The sequence below is a fragment of the Crocuta crocuta genome, unplaced genomic scaffold (assembly GCF_008692635.1).
Source record: "Crocuta crocuta isolate KB4526 unplaced genomic scaffold, BGI_CrCroc_1.0 scaffold50, whole genome shotgun sequence".
Taxonomy (NCBI): Eukaryota; Metazoa; Chordata; class Mammalia; order Carnivora; family Hyaenidae; genus Crocuta; species Crocuta crocuta.
In genome coordinates this window covers 1,840,573-1,858,278 of record NW_027527428.1, presented here as the reverse complement: position 1 = coordinate 1,858,278, position 17,706 = coordinate 1,840,573, and the positions used below count along the sequence as shown (strand labels likewise).

The 17,706-nt window shown below is 57.0% G+C and overlaps 1 protein-coding gene across 7 annotated transcripts; it reads right to left on the bottom strand.

Annotated features, from left to right (window-relative positions):
* Positions 1-23: 23 nt before the first annotated feature.
* GPRC5C (G protein-coupled receptor class C group 5 member C) lies at positions 24-17,206 on the bottom strand. 7 transcript variants are annotated; one of them, XM_077753995.1, is made up of 5 exons: positions 17,156-17,206; positions 8,869-9,951; positions 6,214-6,308; positions 3,642-3,791; positions 24-1,289 (listed from the first exon to the last, which is right to left on the bottom strand). In XM_077753995.1, exons 2-5 carry the CDS (start codon positions 9,917-9,919, stop codon positions 1,257-1,259), a joined length of 1,329 nt encoding a protein of 442 aa, XP_077610121.1. In that variant the 5' UTR covers positions 9,920-9,951; positions 17,156-17,206; the 3' UTR covers positions 24-1,256. The 7 variants fall into 7 exon arrangements, with proteins under 7 accessions (XP_077610121.1, XP_077610116.1, XP_077610112.1 ...); XM_077753990.1 differs by lacking the exon at positions 17,156-17,206 and adding an exon at positions 16,316-16,618; XM_077753986.1 differs by lacking the exon at positions 17,156-17,206 and adding an exon at positions 15,884-16,263.
* Positions 17,207-17,706: the final 500 nt, after the last annotated feature.

The window sequence follows — 17,706 nt, the reverse complement described above, 5'->3', positions numbered from 1 at the left end:
AAAGGGTTGGAAGGGGGGGGGGGGGGGGGGCGCGGTGCTGTCACACATGGCTGTATGGCCTTACTCTCCCTGCAAGACCTGTTCGCCCAATTTTGCTCTGGAAAAATATTCCAGTTAACAAAGGCACAGGCTGCTGGGGGCAGGACGGTGGCCCTGGAGAGCTGTGGGTGGACTACAGGGCAAGGTGGGGTCCTGATCTTGTCCTCGCCCTCACCCCAGGCCCCCAGAGGTGACATGCGCTGAGAACTGAGCTCCAGGGTTGCGCCAGGGGAGCTCCCCTCGGACCAGCCTGCTCTGCCTGGTACCAGAGGGCAGGACAAAGTCAGGGGACCTCGTTCCCACGAGTCTGCAGCTGTACACATCTCTGTCCTTAGTGCCTCCATCATCAGGTCTTAAAGGATGTCCCCCCTCCATTCCCTGCGTGGCCATCAGGACCCTCTGCAGCATATCACGGGAGAGAAGAGCAGTGCCAGCAGAAATCCGTACATCAGCCAAGTCCCAGTTCTGTGAGCAGCTGAGACCCCAACCCGTGTGGTCCAGGACTCTCAACTGGCCCCTGAGAATGCAGCCCCAGACCCCACCTTGTGTCTTGATGCACCCCGGCTCATTGCAGGTGGGGAAGGCATGGGGCCGTGGCATAAAGGGGCACGTTGGAAGCACCAAAGGGGCTCAGATCCAGTGCCCACAAGCCACGCAGAGGAGCGGTGTCGCCTAGGCCTCGAGCTGAGTTCTGTCCCAGCTCAGGGGCCTTCCAGGATCCAGGTGGTGACAGGAGGCCCTGATGAGAAAGACAGGAAGGAGCCCACTTCCGCCAGGGCTCTGCTCCCAACACTCATGGAGGAAATTCACCCAGGCGCAGGCGGGGCAAGCAGATGCCGGACACCGAGACAGCCAGAAGGCCCATGGGGTGAAGACAGGGCATCTGCGGATGGCCACCAGAACCACGGCATGGGGACACACAGGCTATGATTGGGGGGGGAAGGGCGTCGAGGGGGGACGGAGGCAGCCCTGGCCATTCTGCAGATCCTTGTGGCCTCAGTCACTTGGGGACCAGGAAAGGCTGGGCTGGCCCTTGGGCCCCAGCCACACACCTCGGGGCTTCACAGATAGATACCCACTCAGTCCACTGCTTCAGGGTGGTGGCCTCTGGTCCCTCCCAGCTCCAATGACAAGGAGGGGAGAGGTGGTGGGCCCTGCCCAGCCCGGACAGAGCCATGAGGACATCAGGACGGCGTGTGGTTCAGGGAAGAGGGCTTCTACCATCTCGTTTTATTTTGCGGGGACTGAGCCTAAAGTAACCAGAAAGAACAAGAGTCAAAGGGGACCCTACTGCTCGGGGCCCAAGCACTGACTTTTACTAAAAAAAAAAAAGTGTCAATCCCCAGGGGGCTGGTGCAATCTGACATAGAAGGGAGAAGTTTGTTTTTCTTCCGGCAACCTTTCTCTCCCTTCCAGCAGAGACATTTGTTTTTTTCCCTACAACCGACCGGTGTCAGAAAATAGCTTCTGACCAGCTGGGGAGGAACATTCCCAAGCTTGGGAGGGGCGGGCTTGGCAGCCCCTTTGCCAAGCCCTGAGCCGGTGTTCAAGGGTCAAAGCACTGTGCTCATCTAGGCCCAGGCCACTGGGGCCCACTGGCCGTCCCACGGTGGGCCTAGGAAGGTGGATCTCAGGACAACCTGGCCGGTCTTGGGGTGGCCACTTCTAGAGGCCGTGTGGCCTCTCTGGCTCAGTCAGCTTACCTGTGAGAGGGCCCTGGACGGCGATACCCCTAACTTGCCTCCAAGGCCCCATCCAACCCTAAAATGGCATGATTTTGGGATTCTGACTCTAGAAAGAGGACAGAATACTGTCCTGTCCACCTTTCTGGGAAGCCACGAGGTTTAAAATGAACTGATGTGGGGCCCCCTGGGTGGCTCAGTTGGTTAAGTGTCCAACTTCGACTGAGGTCACGATCTCACAGTTCGTGGGTTCGAGCCCCATATCGGGCTCTATGCCGACAGCTCGGAGCCTGGAACCTGCTTCAGATTCTGTNATCTAGGCCCAGGCCACTGGGGCCCACTGGCCGTCCCACGGTGGGCCTAGGAAGGTGGATCTCAGGACAACCTGGCCGGTCTTGGGGTGGCCACTTCTAGAGGCCGTGTGGCCTCTCTGGCTCAGTCAGCTTACCTGTGAGAGGGCCCTGGACGGCGATACCCCTAACTTGCCTCCAAGGCCCCATCCAACCCTAAAATGGCATGATTTTGGGATTCTGACTCTAGAAAGAGGACAGAATACTGTCCTGTCCACCTTTCTGGGAAGCCACGAGGTTTAAAATGAACTGATGTGGGGCCCCCTGGGTGGCTCAGTTGGTTAAGTGTCCAACTTCGACTGAGGTCACGATCTCACAGTTCGTGGGTTCGAGCCCCATATCGGGCTCTATGCCGACAGCTCGGAGCCTGGAACCTGCTTCAGATTCTGTGTCTTCCTCTCTCTCTGCCCCTCCCCGGCTCATGCTCTGTCTCTCAAAAATGAATAAACATAAAAAAAATTTTTTTTAATACAAATAAAAAATAAAAGGAGCTGCTGTGGAAAGAGTTTGTTCACCGTAAAGGACTGAGCAAGTGGACGTGTTATTAACTGCCCAGGAATGAAACCAACTGGAACCGGCCGACCCTTTCCACCTCTGGAAACCCACTTTGTAAACAAGTCCCAGTGCACAGCTCACTCTAACAACACGGGGCGGTGATTCTCCACCCTGTCCCCTAAAGGACCTTGATGGTCAGTGCCCCTAAGAGGGTCTGAAGTCGGCCTAGCTTCCCTTACCCACACCGTCCTCAGAGCTGTGTGATGGCGGGCCCCTGCCTCCCCTGCTCTGGCCTTACGTATGGCAGGTGGAGGGGGTCCTGGCAGAAAACTGCCCACGTTCAGATAAGCCCAGATGCTGGCCTAGACCCCACACAGGAGCTGGGACCCCCGCAGTTTGGTCTGATCGCATTCGACAGGGATACCCAGGCTCAGCTGAAGAATCCTTCCCTGGGTTCAGGAGTCGGCTACTTACTTGCGTGGAAGGAAAACTCAGCAGTAGCTTTCACAGGAGCCGGATTTGGAGGGAGAAAGAGGAACACCCCCCACCCCCGCCACTGCCTGTACAGGAGGAGGCTCATTCAGTGACCAAGAGCCGGGGTCAGAAAGGACATTCCCAGAGGAAGAGCTAATAAAGCAAAAACATGTTTATTAGGCGCCCTTGCTCCTCACAGAGGAGCAAAACCCAGGACAGACACTCCTGAGAAATCTCTCGAGGTTGCAGGAATCTCTCAGAAGATTCCAGAAAATGTTGGCACTGATCGGCCACCACCCCCAAGAACAATATTTGGCTGGAGCATGAAGCGGGGGCTGAGCTCCTCAACTCTGCAAACACTGAGAAGTGGGTGGAGGGGCCCCGGGACACCCCCCATCCCCCCACCCCGGCCCAAACATTGGCAGATGGGGAGGGCTTTCCTGGCTCTGAGGCACAGTCGCCCTGAGCCACTGAGGGGACAGGGAAGCAGGAGAGCAGTGGGCTCCTCTCCCGGGCCAGGTCCCCACAGGGCCCTCCCCAAATGTGCCTGCCTGCTCCTGACCACCGAGACTCAGTCCCACACGTAGGGGTTTCTAAGGACCTGGGAGTTCTTGCCGTCTTTCGGCGGTGTGGCCTCCTGGTGGCTCTGGGCCGCATACATGTCTTCGGCCCTCAGGGTGGAATTGGCACTGCCCATCACCTGGCTGTTGGCGGTGGCTCGTGGGAGGATGACGTCGTAAGCTCCTTCAGACTGGAAGGAAGGACAGGAGGTCTCACAGCCAGGTTCCGCCAGGGCGGGCGGACGCGCAGACGCTCTGCTTCCTGCAGGGCCGAGGCTGCCAGTTCCCCCTTCCCTGCTCCCCCCACCCCACCCCCAGCAGTGTCTCCACCTCTCGAAGCGGAAGGGCTGGCCTCTGACCTCCAGCCTCTTCCCTCACCCTGCAGAGCTCCAGGCCTCTAGACGTAGAGGAGGCGCCTGTCACCTTCGATGGTCCTGGGGCCTCACTATTTTCAGAAGGATCCTTTTCTCAAGCCCCCTCCCTCCTGCTCCCAACGCCTCCTGGGCCGCAGCAGAGGGTGAACCACATACCGAGTGCAACTACCTGGCTGGTACTGCTCCCAGGCTCCCGTCTCCCCAGACTCCTCCCCGGGTCCTCCAAATGGCACTACGCCCCCCAACTGCATCAGAGCTGCTGTGTGGCTGGCCAGGGATGGCCTTCGGTTTGCCCACATTTCTTATCTTGAAGCCTGAGCTGGCTAGTCAGATGTAGAGGCTTAAAACCCAAATTCTTGGGGCACCTGGGTGGCTTGGTTGGTTAAAAGCGTCTGACTCTGGGTTTCAGCTCAGGTCACGATTTCTCGATTTGTGGGTTCGAGCTGCATTGGGCTCTACACTGATGGTGCAGAGCCTGCTTGGGATATTCTATCTCTCTCCCTCTCTCTCTCTCTCCATACCTCCTGCATCTCTCGCTCTTTCTCTCTCAAAATAAATAAACAGGGGCTCCTGGGTGGCTCCGTCGGTTGGGCATCTGACTTTGGCTCAGGTCATGATCTCAGTCAGTGAGTTCGAGCCCCACATTGGGCTCTGTGCTGACAGCTCGGACCCTGGAGCCTAATTCAGATTCTGTGTCTCCCTCTCTCTGCTCCTTCCCTGTTCGCACTCTGTCTCTCTAAATAAATAAACAAACTTACACATACACACACACACACACACAAATTCTCTGCCCGGAACCTGGCTAAAGTGGCAATGGCCCTATTCCTGTGGGGGGGGGGATTCAACTGTGGGGTGAGAAAGGCCCAGAGGCACTCAGCCCAGCTCCCACACTGGAGGGAAGGTGACNGACTCCAGGAACATCTAGATGGGTGGTTCTCAAACCTGTGTGTGCAACAGACTCACCCGGGCAGTTTGTTAAACCACAGCCACGCTTAGTCAGGATCCAACCCAGTGGTAGCCTGGTAAAAGTTTACCTGGGGGGTGGGGGAGGGGGAGCCTTCCCCTGATTTCTGGGGGTGGGCACTCCCGATGTGGCAGATTCCACATTATCAAGATGATGCCACTGAAGAGATGCTAACCATCAGCCCCATGACACCACCGGCCCCATCCCGTCTGTACCGATAGCAAGTCCCCAGGTGATGGTAGCGCCGGGAGGTCCGGAGACCATCAGAGAAGATATCCCCATCCATCCGGATCCTACCCCCAGCCCAGGGAAGCAGGACTCAGGTGCGCAGGTAAGAGAAGGCTGGGCAGCGTGGGGCATCCACTGAAGGAAGGACCCTGGGGTGGGGCTGGGGCGTTGGTATCCACAGCCTGGGAGGCTGTAACCAGCAGACTGTGTCTTTCAGAGACTCGTTGCCCCTCCCAGCGCCTGGCTGCAGGTTCAGCTTAGGGAGAGGGAAGGGGCTGGAGCTGCGAGTTTCAGATGCTCACTGCACCCTGCCCCCCACCCCGGGGCTCACGGCAGGGAAGGGAGGGGTGCGGTATGAGAACACCACCCTGCTGACCTCCCTCGTTTCCGGTTCCCAGCATCCTGCCAAGGCGGGTCACTGACCTCTCCCCATAGTGACTGCCAGCCCCGGGAGGAGGAACATATATGGAGCGAGTGAGAATCTAACCCACTGTCTTCCTGTTCCCACCCCCCACTGGCTAATGGAGCATCTGGTTTCCAGAACCCAGGGGAGGTATGAGGTTGAGAGCTGCCTCCTGCCTGTGGGGGGAAGGGAGCCGTGGCCCCCTTGGGACAGCTGTGGTTGAGGAGCAAATACTTACCCGGACCTGCTTTGGGGTCCTCTGCGCCTTTGGGGGTACCAACGAATGACACCTACCTACCTACCTGGCTGAGACCTTCCTCTGTCCTTCCCTAAGCTGCGTAGGGCAGAGCTGGCATCTCCCACCGGCCCAGAGAGCCTGTTCTGCATTCTCCACAGCGAGGGGCCCCAGTCACCGTGTGATGCTCCATGACCCGGGGCAGGTCCCGCTGCCGTGAAGCTGAGGGCTGTATATTCGCCAATTCCAGGAACCAGACATGAGGAGCCCTGCTCGGTCCCCTGAGCCTGATGCATCAGATGGACCAGCCTGCCTTCTCCATCCATACCGCACGCCACCCTGCACCTGCCCGCTCAGGCCGGGCTCCGAGACCCCCACAGGGCCACAGAGACCCTGGAACCCCACTCACCGGGCCTTTGTGCATCAGGGCCATCTCAGTGGGCTGGTACACACTGGTCAGCAGCTGGCCGTTGTACCCGCTGTATGGTGACACCGGTCTCTTAGCTGCAGAGACACACAGGAGTGGTCTGGGGGCTGGGCTCTCGGGCAAGGCTCCCCAGGGAGGGCACAGAGAGGGACGAGGGGTCTCACCTGCCCTGAGATAAGGTCTAAGGCAGAGAGGAAGCCCAGCCGGGGTTGGCCAGCTTGGAGGTGAGGTTGCAGGGGGGGCCCCTCGGAAGCCCAGCATGCCTTTGTCAGGAGCCAAGGGAGCAGGATGCCCACCTTCCCCTCAGGCTTTCCTGCAGCGGGAGGACCACCCCACCCCACCCCCACTTCAGCAAAGAAAAATGCTCCTGTCAGCAACCTTCACATCCCCATCCGCCCTCCGGGGCCAGAGGCCAAGAGAGGCATATGGGCCCTCGGCCACCTTCCAAGATGGCCAGGCTCCAACTCTGGCCTCGATCGCGGCAGGCTGGCGGCCAGACACCAGGGTAAGCACACCAGGGACTCCACAGCCTGAGACGCCTCACACCGTCACAAAGCAGAACTGGATGCTGATTCTCCAGGACCCCACGGTCCAGAGCCCCACTGAGGGACTGAATGTACCTCCCATACACTGGCACCCTAGCAAGTTTCCAGAACTATTTTCGGCTCCAGGAATACCTCCCTGGGCCGGGGCTGTGCTCCCCTGCTGAGGTTCCCAGGGTGTCCGAGGAAAGCTGCTGACGCACCCCAGGGGCCAGAGAGCAGGCGAGCAGCTGTCCGTCTCCCCAGGCTGATGGCCCGTGGCTCTGAGGGACCACACTATACAGGGCTGGCTTCCTAAGTGCTGGGCCAGCTCCGCTCCATTGATTTTTCCATTTAGAAAAAAAAAAGAAAAGAAAAAACCCTCACAGCCCCAGAAGTGTTTGCCTTGAAAGGACAAAGGCTGAGTACTACTTGGGCCTACAGCCCAGACACCGGGCAACAGCAGGGGTGGGCAAGGACACCCCCACCCAGGCCTGCACACAAGCCCCGCCTCCCTCCCACACAAGCCCCGCCTCCCACCAGCCCAGCCCAGTGCCCCTGCCCCGTCCCCCTCCCCCGCAAAGTACTCCGTTGGTCCCACTGGGTATGTGCACCTGCGCCAGAGGCCACCCCAGTGGGCAGATCAAAGATCAAGTGCCAGGCAGGGCAAGGATCACTCCTTTCCCCAAGGCCGAAATGATGGGCATCTCAGTTTGTCAAGAGGCAGGGAGTTCTGATTCCAGAGACCCCAGAGCTGGTGACTGAGAGTCAAGCAGTTAAAGCCTTAAGCCCCCAAACATCTTAACCAGCCCAGTCTGGGCTTGGGGTCAGGGCTCTGAGACTGTTCCTCCAGTTCCTGGTCGTGTCAGTGACCGGGCTGTAGCCAGCCGGCTAAGAAAGCACGCCACAGGACCCATCAGGAAAAGCAGGGCATGTGGCACACAGTAGGTGCTCAATAAAGGCTAGTGATCCTTATGACTAACAAATGCCAGAGAAATACTCTTCCCTTTGGAAACTGGGAGCTCAAGTGGCCAAGCTTCCCAGAGAATCATCCCCTGCCCACCCCCCTACGCTTCTCAAGCTGCTCCCAAAGAGGGACTTGGCACAGGCTGCAGAAGCCTCACCCATCCCTGCCTCTTCCATTCCGGGATCCCCTCAGCCTGACCCCTCCAAGGCTGTACGGCTGACTGGGGCCCCTGGTGCTGGGCTCCACCAGGAAAGCCCCATCCCATTAACAAAGAGCCTTGACAGGAGCTTGGGAACAAGCCAGCTGGATATTGGATGCTGCTTAGACCGGTATGTGGCACAGTCCTTTTATCCAAATGAACAAAATCTTGGGGCGCCTGGGTGGCTCAGGCGGTGAAGCGGCCGACTCCTAACTTCGGCACAGGTCATGATCTCACGGTTGATGAGTTTGAGCCCAGCGTCCAGCTCCATGCTGTCAGCTTGGAGCCTGCTTGGAATTCTCTCTCTCCCCCTCGGTCCCTCCCCTGCTTGATCTCTCTCTCTCTCAAAATAAATAAACATAAAAAAAAAAAGAAAAAGAAAATCTTAACTGAGAAGACTTTTCAAGGAAACTTTAAAGGAAACCAAGACTATGTAGGTGTATATAATAGAAAAACACGTCCTGGATGGGTAGTAATAACAGTTATAATAATAGCAATACACAGAGCTAATAGCTACTACTTCTAGAGCACTTTCCTAGTGCCAGGCATATGCATGAATCTACTCTTCGCAAGAATCCTACTTAACAGGAACCATTATCATGCCCATTTTGCAAAGGGGAAACTGAGGCCTGAGGCAGTAAACTCTCACTCGCAGTCTATGGTGGTTAGCGTTCTAGGGACGGAACAGGAAAGAACTGAGTAGAAGTGGGAAGACAGCGGGCGGGTGCGGGGGGGAGAGTTTTATCTGTGGTGCTTGAAATTTTACAGTGAAAACATTCATCAACTACAGGAGTGCAGAAAAATAAACTTTTAAAGTCTGGAATTCAGGGAGTTTCGGGCAGGAAAATACAGATAATCCGAGAACCTTCCATCATGCCCAGGAGACCGGCCCTGCCTCAACCGGTGTGTAAGGAAAGACAGGCAGGTGGGGAGGGTTTTCCTCCACTTACCTGAGGCTGGCTCATCCATGGAAAATGCCTTGTTCTCCACAAACATGCTCTGACCCTTCTGCTCTTTCAGGATAGTTTCATAACCTACGCCACGGGTTGGGTACATGTCCCCCTGATAGGTTTGCTCTGGGCTGGCCTTGGTCACCTGGGAAACCTCAGGGATGACGTAGAAGAGGACGAAGGCCCAGGCATTGGCGGCAAGAGCAATGGCCAGCGTGGGATCATCCCAGGTGGGGCTGTTATGCTGTTTGTTGCCGTAGGTGTACATGACAATCCACACCACCCAGATGGCAATGGAGGTGGCCGTGGCGAGCAGCACGAAGACCCCGTGCTTGCGCCAGCGCTTGAAGCGGCCACACAGGGCAGGCCAGGCCCCCACGAAGGCACACACCAGCAGCAGCATGACGTAGATGAGCGCCATGACAAAGTCCATGTTGGCGATGGCACACGGGGAGGCTGGGGTCCAGGCAGCGCTGCCGTTGCCCGAAGGGCCACCCTCGCCACCGCCCCGGACCAGCGTGATGATCAGCCACTCGGTGTTGATGATCACCTCCACAAGGGTCAGAAGCACGGCCACGGTGAAGATCACCCAGCCCCGGGGCCCGTGGTTCTTCCGGGCCAGGAAGTTGAGGGCAAAGACGTGAGCCACCAGGCAGGAGAAGCAGATGGCGAACAGAACTCCAAAGAGGAACCGGCGAGAGGCACAGGTGGAGAAGTCCGGCTTCACCACGCAGGCAAAGACGAGGCAGAAGAGGCCCAGGGTCCCCAGCAGGAAGAACACCTGGGTTCCCAGGAGGCTCCGCTTCTTGGTGTCCTGCACGAAGGGGAGGCTGGCCACAAGGATGACGGTGAGGACAAAAGTGGTAACAATGCCCGCCCCAGCCACTGCCTCCAAGATGATGCCCCAAGCCCTGGAGCGGTCACACAGGTTGTAGTAGAGGGGGTTGAGGTCCGGGCTGCAGCCTGGTGGCACATGGTTCTGGGCCTGGGCCCCTGAGAATAGGAAGAGAGGCAGCCCCAGGCAGGTCAGCAAGGCTTTAGGGATGGCCATCCTGGCTCCCAGGCCAGGCTCCAGCTGGGTCCCTAGAGATAGAGCGAGAAAAGGCAAAATCAGTTCTCCAAAGCCAGATTCGGACACACAGGTCACTTGCTTTCCTCCCTCCTGAACCAGGGCAGACCGTGCAAGCTGATGACGAGACCGCCCCGCTGGGCTTCAGAATCCCTCTTGACACAGAAATCCCGGGGGACGTATCGGCTGACCAGAGAGGCAAGTGAGATGAAGCCCATTTGTCGTCTCTGTTCCTCGTCATGGAAAAGGAGGAAAGCCTCACTGAATTTTCAGGTTCTCCCCTTCCCTTATCCCGTCCAGTGTCCGCATATTCCCTGAGCTCTTGTAGCTTGGGTTAGGGGTGCGAGGGCTGGTGAGCAAGTCAAAACCAAGCACACCACCCATTTAACACTCCCTCTCTGCCCTGAGACTCCTAGAGTCCAATTCAACAGGCCTGACGCTGTGCCCCTCGAGTCTGCCCCTGCGATGCCCACGTCCATGGTCAATTTGCCATGCACTCATTCACGCAACACATACTTAACGAGCACTGGTGAGCTGGAGCCAGAAAAGACGAAGAGATGGTTCCCTTGGATTCCTCCCCTCACCTCCCTTTTCTGCCCTTCATTTGCACACGTTTTATGCCAGCTCTCCTCTTCGGAATCTAAACTTCTTTGTCTAGCTCAGTTGCTGGAGTCAAGGATAAAATAAACTAATTTCTCAGCTAGGGAGTTAATGACTTCATGTAAAAATCCTCCTATGAGGCATTAACATTTTAAAAGCAAGAAGCAGACAAGGGCAATGCAACACCCAAAGGAACTCCTCTATCACGGAAGACTTTAAGGCGCTGTAGCTAGAAGGCAGAAAAGAGATCTTTCATTCATGCCAGGAAGGTAAGCGAGGACTCTATGTACTCCGCATCTGACCAGTCCCAACAGCGATTCTAGGAAGTGCTGAGGACCAGAGCGAATACGCACCCCTGCTCTCAATACCTGCTGGATGTTCCCTGTGTGAAGTGAAGGTAAAGAACCTGGCAGGTTAAGAGACATTAAATATCCAATCAGTGAGCTGTCCAATGAGAGACTTTACATTTACCTTGAGAACACAGAATCTAAACGTTCTAAAAAGCCAAGGTCAAGGGCACCTGGGTGGCCCCATAGGTTAAGCCTCTGACTCTTGATCTCAGCTCAGGTCATGATCTTGAGGTTTGTGGGATGGAGCCCCACATCAGGATCCACGCTGACACAGCTGAGCCTGCTTGGGATTCCCTCTCTCTCTCAAAATAAACTTAAAAAAAAGCCAAGTTCAAAAATAGTATGGAATTCACGCACCGCACATCATATCACCCCTTATGTTCAAGTAATTAGTTGGAACCCTGCCTCTTCCTCTCACTTCTCGGATCCCCCGGAAGTCTTCAGAAAGACAGCAACCAAGCTTTCCTGGGCTGATAGTGACCACTAGTGGCTCACAGAGGAATGGCATGATCCAACTCTTCCCATCTCCTTTCTTCCTCCTTTCCGGGTGGTGATACATATCCCCTTACGTTCCCATCATCCCTAAGTTACCTGATTCTTTTTTTTTTTTTAGTTTATTTATTTATTTTGAGAGAGAGAGAGAGGAGAGAGAAGCCCCAAGTAGGCTTTGCACTGTCAGCACAGTCTGATGTGGGGCTCGATCCCACGAACCATGAGATCATGAACTGAGCCAAAGTCAAGAGTCGGATGCTTAAGCGACTGAGCACCCAGGTGCCCCCCCCATCTAGTTACCTAATTTCTAACAGATGAACAAAAAGTCCTGTATCCCACTCAATAGAAATTATCTCTCCATAATTGATAAGTAGAAGAGTATCCCCTACTGGATCAGGGAAAATAAAACTCATCAAGTGAAATGGACATAATAAAAGCTCATCAATTTTCAAAGTCCTTTAATATATATCCTACAAGCCCCCTGAAAATACTGTAGATAGCTCAACCTTTTTAGCTACTTCATTTTTCAGTTAAGCTTACTTCCCCTCCAAATACCACCCACCATTAACTCTTAATAAACTAACATCTTTATTGTGTTCCTAAACTGCACGGTCACAGAGCTCAGTTTCTCTTGATTTGTAACGCAAGAGCACGGTTCCTTTCCCTGCATCAACATTTAAATAAGCTTTTGTAGGAGACTTTGTGTAATCGTAAATCAATAACGCATAAACCATATTTACAAGGGCCGGAAAGAAAAAAGAGCAGAGGGAGGATTCATGGGTAAAGAGGAACATTGAACCACTCCAGGGGATATAATTTGCAGATTACACGCTATGGGTTCCTAAGTATTTAACCCCATCTTGGGTGTCTGGGGCTCACAGCAAAGCAGCCAGAACTTGTGGTCAAGTTGGAGATGTGGAAAGTGAGCCCTGAGAACAGCCACCCCGATTTAGCCCCCAGGTATCTGCACGTCTTCGAGCACTTCTCCCCCTCCCCCACCTTGCTCAGGGTCCCCTTTAGAACAGGTGTTTTTCCAAATCCGAAAATATTTACTGTGTATGGGGGAGGGGGGGGTGGAACAAAGCCCAGTTGTTCTCCAAGCTCTGAAAGCTACAAAGATGAACAAATACAGTCCCTGACTTGATGGTTTTTAAAACCCAGTATGAGATAAGGTACAGACAGTGAGCACCCCACAACAGAATTTGCCTCTGGGAAGAAAAAGGTGCTACAAGACTCAGAGGAGGAAGCCTTGCGCTGAGGGGTCAGAAAAGACAGAATGGAGAAGATCTTTCAACAGTATTTTATTCAGTATCTAACCAACTTCAAGTATGAACTGAGTTTGTAAAGGAAGACTGCAGCTGGCTAGCGACAGACCAGAAATGCTACAGGGAGGGAGTTCAGGGCATTTCCCCCAAGGCTATGAGGAGCCACGGAAGGCTGTTTTTGTACCAAGGCGGCATAACCAGGGCTATGCTTCACAATTCGAATCTGGCAAAAAGCACAGGCAATCGATTTGCTGAGGGCACATTCACCCCTGTTTAAAGATCAAGGCCAAAGGTAATAAGCCATAATGGACAGGTCTGGGAGATCCTTTACAAAATAAAATCTAAGGACTGGATGGAGGTGGGAGGGCGGTGGAGAAGGATACCAAATCCCACACTACAAGTTCAAATCTGATAACAGCCATATCATTACAAAATAAAAAAAAAAAACCAAAAACCAAAAACAAACAAGCAGAAAACAACCCCGGTCGCATTTAGCTCTGCAACCCCTCTGTCACTTATTCTTCTGAGTCCATCTTCCTCTTAGAAGTACATGCCTTTACCTTGGTGGCATCCAGCAGCCTCTTAACTTCTCAGCACTACCAGTGTGGGAACTTCCAAGGAAGGAAATAGGAATCTGTTCCCTCTCTTCCTCCCCATCCTGGTACCACGCTGCCCAGCTGCCCTGCAACTTACCAGCCCCAGATGAAACAAACCACTCCCACCCTAGTACATTATTTCTCTGATTCCCCAGGAAGCGCAAGGGTGAGTGTGGAGATATGAACACACCAACTTGGGCCTAGGGCCGTGATCCGTGCGCGCCAGCGGATTTCGAGAAGGAAGCTCCGAAGAGTTCTGCAACTGGTCCTTTGACCTCCAGGAGTGCCGATTCAGCCAGTCAACTATGCCACCTTTTAGATGGTGGAGAAGGGGGAAGGTCTGTTTAGAAATGGACCCAGCTCTGCCTAGAGACTCTCCCTCCTCCAGGTCCTTAAGATTTGCACTTCCCAGCTGTCTTCTGAGCCTTGACAGTTAAAATTCTGTGTATCTGTCTCCCCTACCAGGCTGGAAGGTTTGGGAGGGTACTGGACAAGACGTGCTTATCTTAGCATCACTGCAACACCTGTATCTTTGCCTTGAGCATAGGAGGCACTTAAAAAACATTCGCCGAACAGACTCGGTGCCCATTTCTCCCCTGCCTTCTTCATTTTGGAGTCACATCTTCTTACTTCAAGGTTTTCAGTGGGACCCAGAAGGGGAGGGAGAGGGGGAGCTCCTCCTGCCCCGTGAATTTCTCCTACCCCACCGCTGCAGCATAGCCCGGTCTCAGATTATTTTCTGGACAAAGGGGCCCTTTTGCTTCACCTCCCTGGAATCAGTCATACAAATATTTTTAATCACCTCTGAAATCAGCCTTTCCCCAGCTCAGCCACTCAGCCCCCAGCTCTGGTCTGAGTCAGCCCAATCCAGTTCCAGAATCCCCTTCCTCCCTCTTTCCCTCTCCTGGGGGAGTAGAGAGGCCTCTGCGGAGTGGTGGGTTCAGAGGCTCAGCTGGCCCTGACTGGCTTGATCAGAGGCAGTCAGGCCCTCACCTTTCTGAAACAACCCCTTCCTCACCCCCTACCATCCACACCAAAGTCTTGAGAGCCCCTAAGGCATAGGAGACTATACTGAAGAGGGCACCACGGGCTTCACACTGCCCTCGTCTGAATCTCCCAGGCTCAAGGATACAGAGTAAGATAAAGACACGCAGCCAGTGGTTACACTGAAGAGTGCCATGACCCTTGACGGTACCCTCTCGAAGGCACCCAAGCTCACCCAAAGCATTCTCCTTCCTCCCCTCCCTGTCTTCCAGCACTCAGCAGCCTAGCAGGAGAGATGCATGGACCCACCAACATCCCTCCCACCTCTTCCCCTTCTCCCCCAGGGCCCCCGCCCTTTCTGGAGTCTGGTAACTTTGGCTATAATATCTTACTCCCGCCCAGGGGTCTCCAGGTTGGGGAGGGAGGGGCTTCTGGGAATCTCAGCCTTGACCTCATCAAGTGGGCATTTGGGTCAAAAATTTTCTGAGCATTCCGAAACGTGGAAGTCTTCAGTTCAAGGGTCTGCTCTGGAATGCCACCCTGGAAAGCGCCCCACCCTCCTGTCCTCCCCCCCACCCCAAACATAGGAAGACACAAGATGGGAACCTCCAGGAGCACAAAACCCTATTGTGACACATTCCGTCCAGTGCTTTAGGATCAAGATGGTGAGCTTTTAGATGACTGGCTTCTCCAGGGTGTAAAACTGCTGGCTTCTGGATGGAGGGGCGCTACCCAGCCCTTGCGCTGCAAAGGGCCTTGGAAAAGCCATGGTGGGGGGTGGGGGGTGGAGCAGGGGTCTGGAAGCCAAGCTGCCAGAAGTAGAGGCTCTTTGATGGTCTGATTCCAAACTTCCTACAGGAAGATTCTGAGAATTTCCCTCCCCACTTCCTGGGGTCTACAGCGGTCCTCCCCCGGCCTTCGGACCAGGACGAGCAGGGACCCAGCCTCTCTCCACAGAAACCTGCCCACGGACACCGGAGAGGACGCCGGCCACAAGTCACTGCTGACCGTGGACTCCCGCAGAGAGGCGGCGGGAGTGGAGGGGGGCACCGAACGTGCAGTTCCGGACAGCGCCGGGCTTCCTCCCGCCCCCGTCCCCCAGCTGGCTCGGGGTTGGAAAGTTTCTGCGACCGAGAGGAGTTGGCGCGCTGTCCTCCACCGCCCGGTCCTCAGCCCTCGGGCGTCTGCCCGCACCCACCGCCAGCTAGCCGGACCCGGCTCTTCCGGGCTGCGGAGGGGAGGGCGGAGCGGGAAGGCAGGAGTCCTTACCTGGCACGCACCGCCCGCCCCACTCGGCGCAGCTCTGGGGCCACCTCCGGCACCAAGCGGGGCGCGGGCGGGTGGAGAGGGACTCCGCGTAGGGCGCGGAGCCAGGCGCAGCCCTGGCCTGGGGTGGCGGGGCCCGGGCGGGGGCTCGGGGCGCAGGGCCTGCCTCTCCCCGGGACCTGGGCTGAGCTGGCCGCGCTCGGTCGCCGGCCTCTCCCCGCACTCGGCTGTTTTCTCCGGGCGAGGGTGGGTCGGCGCCTGCATCACCGTGACATCACCTCCATTCAGGCGCTTATCGGGCGGCCGCAGCGCTCCAGGTATGTGCAATCCATTTGCACAGCAACACGGGGCGCAGGGCCCTCCCCCTGCCGACTCACCCCCCTGCCGACTCACCTCCAGGCTCCGGCGAGGCGCACTTTCCGGCCAGGGAGGGAGCTGCGAGTTTCTGGCAGAGCCGGAGCGAGTGTTGTGCTGTTTACTGCCACGCCCCCGCACGCGGGCGCGCGCACTCACGCGCACTCACTTTCCGGACTCCTCTCTCCCTCCGGAAAGCGGTGTGGGGTGCAGCCCGGCACACCTCGCGCCTGGCTCTCCCGTCCCGCATGTCCCAGCGCTCGCCCACGGACACGCGCGGGGCCGCCTTGGTGCGCCTCGCCCAGCCTCCGTCACCTTCGTCCTGGCTCGCCCGGGAGGCACACACGCCGGGCACAGTTCGCTGCTCGCGGCTGGAGCGAGGCGCACACTCAGACACAAAGTCCGTCTTTGTCACGCCTTCTGCGCCCCCTCCCCTCCCCGAGCTTGCACACGTGGACACACCACACCCACCTCTTCCACGCGCGGCCCTTCCCCGGCCCCAGGGCCGCCAAATGGGCGTGGGAGGGCCACCGCGCGCGTCCCTGCTGCCGTGGGCCGGGCCCAGATCCACTCGGGACAATGAGCAAACGTCGCCCTGGGCCCGACTCCCCTGCGCCTGGGTTTCCTGCGGTCGCCCCAGACTCGGTCCAGCTCGTAGCGCGCGCTCCCCTCCCTGCGTCCCCGTTCCCTGTTCCGACTTGTCCTAATTAGCCTTCACGGTCGTGTTCCCCGAGGTACAGTGTTTAACCCGGCCCCCGCAGTGCCGGCGCTCCGGGACACGTCGGCCCCGACTCGGAGTCCACCCGTCCTGCCGCTCGGGGGCTTTTCCACCGGTTCCGGTACCCTCCGCCCCTCGCCGCTTCCCACCCCCACTCCCTGCCCCGGGGCGGATCAGCGGGTTGCCACCCTTTCCCCTCCGGCCCCAGGAATCTGCAGAAAGGGAACGCAGAAATGGGGAAGCAAATCCAGTCTGGGACGTCCCTGGCCCTGTAAACAAGAGATTTTCCGGGCCGCCTGTCCCTGGGGCTGTGGGCTCCGCGGGAGGTGGGCTGAGCGCTCTGCGGGCGCCCAGCGGGGCCTAGTTAGCCTGCACCGGAGGCCCGGAGGGGCCACGGCGCACCGCGAAGGGGGAGGCTGTTGGGCCTGGCTAGGGCCCAGGGGACGCGGAGGGAGGGCAGGGCGCCGGGTCTCCGGGGTGCTGTTCTCGTGACGCCGAGTTGCCTGGGGGATCGCCAGGCCGGTGGCGGGGCGGGCGGCNGGGGTGGCGGGTGGCAAGGTGGGGGGGAGGGCGCGGGGAAAGGGGAGGGGTACCTCCGGGGCTGTTCGTGTGCCTCAATCTACGACAGGCAGGAGTCAAACTCCATGAATCACCAGGAGCTGCCGGAGCGATAAACCTCAGGCCTGCCCCTCCCCTCGCGCACCGGCTTTTCAGACTCCAGGAGGGAATGTTTGCTTAGCGGCCGGGGCTGGCGGTGGGGCCCTGGTTTTCTAGAACCTGCCTCCGTCCCGGTGCCTTGCCCTCGCTTGCAGGTCTGGGAAGTGTGCTGATCACTGAATTGTTTCCGTTCCTTTTAAATATTCAGAGGAAGAGTGCGTCCGGCTGCAAAGTTGAAGTTGAACCGTACTCTCTGTCTCTGTCCCGTTAACTCCGCCCTCGCCCCACGTCTCTCCGACCCTCCTGTGATCAGAGGGCGATCCCTGAGTGAGCCGCTGAGTCCCTCTGGCCTCTGACCTGTAGCTTTCATGAACAAGGCAGCTAATGCTCAAAACAGTTTGCTAGGATGGTTGCTCATTAGCATACGGGAAAAGCCCATTCCGAGCGCCTGGGAGGGGTGTTGGGGAAGTGGGTTGGAACCAGACGA

What these genes read in the sequence shown, in the direction of transcription:
- GPRC5C (XM_077753995.1), bottom strand. Translation starts at nt 9,919, where the DNA reads ATGGCCATCCCTAAAGCCTTGCTGACCTGCCTGGGGCTGCCTCTCTTC. An exon ending in CCCTGATGCACAAAGGCCCG is followed by an intron (nt 3,792 to 6,213) that starts GTGAGTGGGGTT and finishes CCTTCCTTCCAG; the next exon opens with TCTGAAGGAGCTTACGACGT. An exon ending in AAGACGGCAAGAACTCCCAG is followed by an intron (nt 1,290 to 3,641) that starts GTCCTTAGAAAC and finishes TGGTTACTTTAG; the next exon opens with GCTCAGTCCCCGCAAAATAA.